At 43.6% G+C, this 9,203-nt stretch overlaps 1 protein-coding gene across 1 annotated transcript in view; it reads left to right on the top strand.

Moving 5' to 3' along the window:
- LHFPL5 (lipoma HMGIC fusion partner-like 5) overlaps nucleotides 1–7,456 on the top strand; it is a 12,234-nt gene extending 4,778 nt beyond the window's left edge. The window contains exons 3-4 of the mRNA XM_005881734.2: nucleotides 4,956–4,981; nucleotides 6,275–7,456. Coding sequence (XP_005881796.1) covers nucleotides 4,956–4,966 — 11 coding nt within the window. The 3' untranslated portion in view covers nucleotides 4,967–4,981; nucleotides 6,275–7,456. The remainder of the gene's footprint in view (nucleotides 1–4,955; nucleotides 4,982–6,274) is intronic.
- The last annotated feature ends 1,747 nt before the right edge of the window (nucleotides 7,457–9,203 follow it).

Here is a 9,203-nt window from a genome sequence, read left to right as displayed (position 1 = left end):
CCCCTGCCCCCTGCCCCCTGGGAGTCCTGATCCAGTTGGGAGCCAGGCCTACCTCCCCTAGAAAGCAGCCCTGGACTGCAGACGGGGGAGCCTGAGCTCTCCAGGTAGCCTGGGGGTTCTCCATATACCCATCCTGTTTGTGTCCTCTCATCCACATCCTACCCCTCAGTTACAGAAGGCAGTTGAAGCGACCCTGGAGGCCAGGCAGACATCCAGGAAGCCTCCCGACTGCTTCCCAGTGGCCTCCCTTCCTCCCCGGCGCCTGTCTCTCATTAAGCCCTTCCACTGTCTTGAGGGGCTAACTCTTCCAGCACATGCACTTCACCTCCTTGTCAAAGGGCAAGGCTGTCTCACACCCCGCAGTCCTGAAGCGCCTACTCCCAGCAGGTGGCCACTATCCGGGGCCTGTCCTACCTCAGAGACCGCTCTAGTCTCGTTCCCCATAGCCATCCTCATATCACCCATTGACCTGAACTAGAAGACGCAAACTCCCTTTCCCTGTGACCAAAGACCCAGGTGAAGGACTGAAGCCCTCCAGGGAGACCACCTGGAAGTTCAGAGAGGAGGAAGCAGAGGGGCACAGAACTCGGGTCTTCTCTGGCTCAGCCCAGGGCCCACTTCTCTAGAGGGAAATGATTGGAAACATCTCAACCTTTGAGAGACTCACAAACCTAAATCATGTGGTTAAAGATGGAAACCAAATTACTAGAAAGAGCTGGACCAAGGGGGAGAGAATGCGTCCTGGGGATGCTGAGGGCCTGGGTCCCTTGCAGACCCCGTAAAGGGAAGGGAAATGGAAGCAGCATTTACTGAGCCTCTGTGTGCAGGAGTGATGCAAGGTTCTTAGGGGCCATTTTGTTTAATCTTCACAGCAACCCCATGAGGAAAGGTTGGAGGTGGGGATCCCAGCAATCTACACAGCTTTCTGCATCGAGGGTTCTTCCAGGGAGGCCTCAGCAGGAGCTGCTGGAGGCAGGCTGCCTAGCTCTCAGCTTCAAGGGCCATCCGTCTGGACACAGGCACAGAGCATTTTTATATCACTCATTTGTGTTCTTTCTTGAAAATGTTTTTCATTGGTTTTTAGAGAGAAAGAAAGGGAGAGGGAGAGAAACATTGATCCGTTTCCATCCATACCCACCCTACTGGGGACGAATCCGAAACCTGGGCATGTGCCCTGACCAGGAATCAAACTGGTGACCCTTCGGTGCATGGGACGATGCTCAAGGAACGGAGCCACACCAGCCAGGGCTCATTTGTATTCTTTTCTCAGAAGAAATTCTTTAAACTAGAAAGAAATTTTATGCACATAATTCCTCTTTAAAGTGCTTTCTTATAAAGAGATGGTTTTGTTCCTTTGACACTTTCAAAAAATATATTTTGATTGATTTTAGAGAGGAAGGGCGAGGGAGAGATAGAAACATCAGTGATGATAGAGAATCATTGATTGGCTGTCTCCTGCACGCCCCTCACTGGGAATTGAGCCCACAGTCCAGGCAGTGCCCTTGACCGGAATCGAACCCAGGACCCTTCAGTCCACAGGTTGATGCTCTGTCCATTGAACCAAACTGGCTAGGGCCCTCTGACACTTTCTTTATTAATCAAAATATCAATTCACTTTTCCCTCCTTCCTTCCATGAATCTTGTCTTCCATTTTCTCAGATTTTCTTCTCTGCATACTTCAGTCTCCTCACTCTCATATAGGATTTATTCTTTTTGCTTATTACCTGTTAGAAAACACCCACATGCACTTCTTGAATTCATCTAACTACTCAATGAAGTTGTTATTGCTGCTGACAAAGCACAGCATTGGGTCAGGAGAGCAGTTTGAATCCCAGTTCTTCGAGCCACATTACCGCAGTGTCCTTTCCAGTAAAAAGGGGTCATGAACCCCTGCTCTGCTACCTCCATTATTGTGCAGCATAAATGCAACAACGAAAGCAGAAATGAAGACTTGCACCATATATAGTTGCTAATCTACTCTTTAGAGGTTAAGGAAGCAAAGTAAATGAGTATGGGCTTTAGAGTCAGACCTGGGTTTAAAGTTTTGGCCCCATTGTTAACTAGCTGTGTGACTTTGTAGAGGTTACTTAACTTCTCTGAGTCTCAATTTCCTCATCTGAGCCTCATTTCCATGGGGTTAAGTAACCTACTTCAAAAGATTGTGCTCAGGAACAAGATAAAAATATCTGCTCTTGTGACTTCATTGAAGATTGTACTGGAGTTTACAACCAGTGCAATTAGTCAAGAAAAAGAAATAAGAGAACTTGAATTTGGAGAGGAAGAAGTAAAAATAACTTTTTAACAGATGACATGATTTTGTATATAGAAAATCCTAAATAATCCACTAAAAAACTATCAAAGCTAATACGCAACTTCAGCAAGGTTGCAGGATATAAGAGCAATGTACAAAAATCTATTGGATTTGTATACACTCGAAATGAACAATATGAAAATGAAATTAAGAAAACAATTTCACTTACAATAGCATAAAAAAGAATAAAATAGGAAAATTTAACAAAAGAAGTGCAAAGTATATACATGAAAAGTTTTAAACATTGTTGAAAAAAAAGGCCTATATAAATGAAAACATCCATGTTCATGGATCAGAAGACTTAATATTGTTAAGCTGGCAATATTACCCAAACTAATCTACAGATTAGATGTGATCGCTATACAAATCCCAGCTGGCTTTTTGCAGAAATTGACAAGCTGATCTTAAATTCATATGGAAATTCGAGACCAAGAATAGCTAAAACCACCTTCAAGAACAAAGTCAGAGGATGACATATCTTGATTTCACCACTTACTAAAGAAGCTACAGTAATTAAGATGGTGTGGTACCTGCCTAAGAATAGACATACAGATCAATGAAATAATAAAACTGAGAGACCAGAAGTAAGCCCAAACATCTAGGGCTGACTGATTTTCAACAAGGATGCCAACACCATTAAATGGGGGAAATAACAGTCTTTCAATAAATGGTGCTGGAACAACCAGATATCTACATGCAAAACAAACAAAGATCTAATTGCAAGATATAAAACTCTTAGAAGAAAATATAGGTATCAATCTTCATGACCTTGGATTAGGCAATGGTTTTTTAGATATGACACCTAATACACAAGCCACCAAACCACCCCCCACCCCCAATAGACAAATTGGATTTTATCAAAATTTAAAACTTTTGTGCTTTAAAGGACACCATCAAGATAATGAAGACAACTCACATATTGGGAGAAAATATTTGCAAATCATAATTATAATTCTATTATCCAGAATATGTTAAGAACTCTTACAACTCAACCATAAGAATACAAATAACCCAATTTTTATTTTTTTTAAATAGATTTTTATTGATTTCAGAGAAGAAGGAAGAGGGAGAGTTAGAAACATCAATGATGAGTAAGAATCATTGATTGACTGCCTCCTGCATGCCACCTACTGGGGATCAAGGCCACAACTTGACTGGAATCAAACCCAGGATCTTCAGCCCGCAGGCTGATGTTCTATCCACTGAGCCAAACCAACTATGGTCAAATAACCCAATTTTTAAAATGGCAAAGGATTTGAATAGACATTTCTCCAAAGAAGATATACAAATGGCCATAAGCACAAGGAGATACTCAACATCATTAGTCAGTAGGAAAATGCAATTCAAAACCACAATGAGCTAGCATTTCACACCTACCAGGATGGCTATAATCGAAAAGATGAACAAGTATTGGTGAGCATGTGAGACCTTGGAACCCTCATACACTGCTGGTGAAAATGTAAAATTTTGCAGTTGCTATGGAAAACAGAATGGGAGTTCCTCAAACAGTTAAACATAGTTACCATGTGACACAGCAATTCCACTCCTAGGTGTATATGCAAGAAAACGGAAAACACATGTTCACATAAAAACTTGTGCATGAATGTCCATAATAGTGAAAAAGTGGAAACAATCCACATGTGCATTAACTGATGAATGGGTGAACAATATGTATATATCCATACAATGAAATATTCAGTCACAAAAAGGAACGAAATACTGAAAATTGCTACCATGTGAATCTTGAAAAATTAACATTAACCTGACTGGTGTGGTTTAGTGGCTGAGCGTCAACCTAGGAACCAAGAGGTCATGGTTCAATTCGTGGTCAGGGCCCATGCCAGGGTTGTGGGCTTGATCCCCAGTGTGGGTGTGCAGGAGGCAGCTGATCAATGATTCTCTCTCATCACTGATGTTTCTATCTCTCCCTTTCTCTCTGAAATCTATCTATCTATCTATCTATCTATCTATCTATCTATCTATCTATCATCTATCTAATTATATTAAGAAGCCAGATACAAAAGACCATATATTGCATGACCCCATTTATAAAAAAATGTTCAGAATAGGTAAACCCATAGAGGCAGAAAGTAGATTTTCGTAGTTGCCTAGGGTTAGGAGGAGGGAGAAGTTGGGAGTGATAGCTAATGGGCACAGAGTTTCTTGGATGAGAACATTCTAGAATTAGATAGCAGTGATGGTTGCACAACCTAGTGAATATCCTTAAAACCACCAAGTTGTACACTTTAAATGAGTAAAATTTATGTTTAAAGGATTGTGCTGAGGTTTAGATAGTGCATATAAAACACTAACACTGCCTGCATATTATAGCTGATTAATCAACATTAGTTCTCTTTCCCCTTCTTTCTGGTAACCCCACGTTTGACATCATCCATTTGCCCAACCAATTAAGGGCTCCTGTGCTCAGTTGCGCAGACACCTGGGGGTGCCGTGGTGAGGGAGAAGTCTAACTTGGACCTAAGGCCTGATGCTGGAGACCATCTAGCAATATGGAATTACAAACTGATAAATGTTATGAACAGAAATGCAAAGCTTTCTTGAGAATGAATGAGGAATTTGATGGGGAATTATCCCGAAAACAAGGCTTGGTTGTAAGCAAGCACTGTTTTCTCTCTCCTTGCAGAGGAAGTCTGAAGCAGCTGAAGGGCGGTGAGTACTCCACAGGAAAGTGGTCTGTGTGCCTCGGATGGGCTGTGGCTTCTGCCTCTTCATTGAATCCTCAGCCGGAATGACTCATGGGGCTGGGCTGTGGGGGCTGCGAGGTGGCCTGGGGACCACCCAGGTAGGACTTGGCTGGTATCTGAGCCCTTCACTGAGGGTTAACGGCAGCCTTTTAGTTTTGCTTTTGTCTTGAGAAGTGGAAAAAGAGCAGGGAGAGAATTCAAAATAGGCAGTTTCATAACTCATCTTTTTGTGGAGTGTGGCGGACAAGAATGCCTTTTCAGAAGTCATGACTGTAATGTGGACTCTGATGTTAAGAAATTGGAAGCGATTTTTAAGACATTTACTAGAAAAACCTAATAAAATAGAAAACATGAGGAAAACAAAAAACCCAGGAAGCTAGGCAAATAGAATTGCTGTACTGATATTACATTTACTCCCATGCTTCCTGATAGCTGAGGCAAAAAGAAAACTAGTTTTAATGTATGCCTGAAAAACAGCACGGCACATCAATATCCTCATTGATGTGCTTTAGGTTTCCAAACTGTGACTGAGCAAGAGCATTAAGGAACACGTTCTAAAGAACGATAAAGCAAAGCCCAGGACAGTGTCAGCTCCCTCACAGCTGCCCTTGACCTCCCTTCAGTGGGGCAGGCACTTTGTGTGGGTGGGAGGGAATATCTCCCTTCAAACTACGTTAATTTTTCTAAATCACCTTCCAATCTGTGACCACGTACATATACTTTTTTGAATAATTTAAAGTCAGCATTGCACCTCTTTAGATGTTTCTCAGACTTTAATCTGCACCCAATGGCCTGCGGATCTTGTTCAAGTGCAAGTTCTGACTCCGTGGGATCAGGCCACAGACACTGCCTTCTAACCAGCTCTCCAGTGATGGCTGCGGGAATTGGGATCACACTTCGAACTGTTAAGAGATAATTTCTCCTTTTTCCAATGTTCATTATTAAAGACTTTAAAAGTTGCCAATTGCTAAACTGGCCATTTTGGGTTGCCGTCATAGCTTTCCGATAGATTCTGGAGTGGGATGAGAGTCAAAGGCAGCTGCCTCTCTATGTCTGCTCCCCCTTTTTTGCACTACCTTTTATTTACATTTTAACGGACATGAATTTTTTTCTTGAGGGGCACTGAATACTCTCATACACTAATGAGGAAGATGCATGCCTGGGTAGAAATGAATCAAAATGTGAGCATTCATGGAGCTTTTTCTTGGCTTTAAAAGTGTCAAATTTCACAATCTCAAACTCTGTTGTTGTTTTAAAGATCACAGGTCATCTATTTCCGTGACACTGGAAACTTCCGGAGTAGAATTCTTCAGAGATGAACTTGTTCCTGCCCGCATCCTGTCCGAAGCCCTTTGCTGCAGGATTAGAACCTGGCGGGCTCCTGAAACAGGCTGCCCACTGTCTACAGAACTTTCCAGAGAAGAACTGCAGTAAGCACACCAACGATATTCAGACTCAATCCCTCTCTCCTGATGGGGGCCCCCAAGTTCTCTTTCGATCCCTTCATACCTGCAAATTATTCTCCCTCTTGACACCTCTCTGTGAAAGGAGAGGGCGAATGAGTCCGTGCCCAGGCGCCTCCAGGGAAGGCACGCGGGACACTGCCCCAGCTCTAGCTCTCAAGGGCGTCTGAACTCGAGGCGGCTAAGTGAGCTGGATCACCTCAGGCTGAAGTTTTGAGGGGCCTTTGCGTCTCCTTTCTCACATTTTGTTCCTTATTGATGCTCAAGAGGTGGGTGAGGAAGAGGCCTTCGGAACCTGAGGCCATTAGGAAGCCTAATAAAGACTGGGTGAACATAGGACCTAAAAACTTGAGACTGAATTGATTTTTTTCCTGTGGGACCCCCAAATCACACTTTTCACAGAGCCCACACTGACCCAATCAGAACTGGATCCCAGACTCATAAATCTACTTGTGTTCAAGTAATTGGTTATAATAACCAATGATACATCTTATAAAACACTTTGGGTTTGGCACACTAAATGGTGAAAGCTTTGCAGGCCCCAGAGGGGCACTCAGTCTGGATGGCACTCACTGGAGCAGTGCCAACACAATGATAGGCTCTTCAGGCTGCTTCCTGCCTGGGGGATGATTCGGAGAAACAGGGTCTTGCTGATTATCCCCGGTGAATGAGGAAGAGGTGTTTCCTGCGTGGGCGCCGTTCCCCCACAGGCGCGGTAAATGCTGACCAGGCTGTTGGGGACCTTGTCCTAGCTCAGTCCAGCAGCAGTCAGGCATCGTTCTCCTGGGCTGTAGCGCATGACATTTTCACCAATGCACTCCGACCACCTGCCCAGTCAGGGCAGCGACCTTTCTCCAGTGCGGACTGGTGAGGGGTGAGAGCCTCCCAGTACTGTCCCTATTGTTGCTGATGAAAAATTTTATTAAAAAAATATTTTTATTGATTTCAGAGAGGGAGAGGGAGAGAGAGATTAACATCAATGATGAGAATCACTGATCGGTTGTCTCCCAAGTCCCACACTGGGGATCGAGCCTGCAACTTGGGCATGTGCCCTGACTGGGAATTGAACCTGTGGTTCATAGGTTGACGCTCAACTACTGAGCCATGCCGACTGGGCTGATGGGAACTTTTAGAATGGGATTTAAGGAGTCATATTCATATTTTCTAGTGCTGAAAAAATTATTTCAGAGCCAGGCACCTACTTTATGCAAGCCTGATGAATGACAGAATTTCCTTAAGTTCTGTAGCTTAGTGAGTTTTCTATCTATATATGTTCATTTATTCCTTTAAAAGTTTAAAAGTTTTTGATTTTAGAGAGGGAAACATCGATTGACTACCTCCCACACCCATACCGGGAATTGAACCCACGACCTTTTGGTGCACAGGACAATGCTCCAACCGAGCCACACTGGCCAGGGCTGTTCATTTATTTTATACAAAACAAAACAAACATTTCTAAAAGCCTCTCCACCTTCAAAATATTTCTCACTGAAATGGCAACTATTGACAGAAGCTTTTGGGGGCAGAAGGTGCACCTTCAACAGCTGGCACCTGCACTGCTGGGCACAGCGAGCTTCAGTGCTGGGAAGAAACTGCAAATGAGTGACCACCCAGGGTTCCCCTTCAGCTCTATCTTCAGGGAAACTCAGAACTCAGCCTCTCCAATGTTAGTAATAATTTTTGTTGATAACTCAGTAACTGCTTATCAGCTCTCTAAAGTGGTTTTACCTTTAATACATTTTCAAAAGGCACCTCCAATCTCATCTTTGAAAGTATATAGGAAGTCAATAAAACTAGACTCCTCTAACCAAGTTGCTTTATTCCTTGCTCACTCACTCCTGCCTTGCCTGTCTTTGGCTGGGGCTAGGGACAGTTGTGATGCCCAAGCCTCACCAACAATGACTAACAGATATGGCCAAGAGAGGAAGCACTGGTCATTTATACCTGAAGTGTGGACTGGAAAGACACCCCAAATGTTTTCATTATCTTACATCCCTGTATATTACCTTTGCTGCGTAAAAAAACTACCCAGAACTCAGTGGCTTTAAAATATGTTTCACCCTGGCTGGTGTGGCTCAGTTGGCTGGGTATTGTCCTGTGCACCAAGAGGTTGCCAGTTCGATTCTTGGTCAGGGCGCATGCCCAGGTTGTAGGCTTGGTCCCAGGTGGGGTGTGTGCAGGAGGCAGCTGATAGACGTTTCTCTAAAAAACCAACCAACCAACCAACCAACCATTTCAGTTCCTGTGGGTTGGGATCGGAAAGTCTCAGCCAGTTTCCTTAGTGTAGCAATGAAGGTGCTGGAAGGGATTCCGAGCTCTGGTTGTCTGCAGGGCTGTTTCTCAGAGGCTGTTGCACTGGGGTTCACAGCCGTATTCACATGGCACCTCAGAGCAAGGGTTCTGAGACGAGCAAGTTGCAGAGAGAAGTCACAGCCCTTTTGTAACCCAATCTCAGAAATGACATTGTCATGTTTGCCTTAATCTGTTAGTCACAAAGTCCAGCCCACATTCAAGGCAAGGGGATTATAAGTGTGTGAATAACAGGAAGGGGGAGTCACTGGGGTCCTTTAAAATTGGTTTTCAGTTACCCAATTTATTTTTTGGTGTCATAATTAAGTACTTTAATTTCCTGCTGGGATAGGCATTTACCAGAATGCTTTACTGGAACGAAGATTAGATTCTAGTAACCTCATATGCTGCTGACGGATACACGTTTGTTTTGTA

The sequence above is a fragment of the Myotis brandtii genome, unplaced genomic scaffold (genome assembly GCF_000412655.1).
Source record: "Myotis brandtii unplaced genomic scaffold, ASM41265v1 scaffold687, whole genome shotgun sequence".
Lineage (NCBI taxonomy): Eukaryota > Metazoa > Chordata > Mammalia > Chiroptera > Vespertilionidae > Myotis > Myotis brandtii.
Note: the sequence above shows the minus strand (reverse complement) of the source record. Positions and strands in the feature narration are given on the sequence as shown.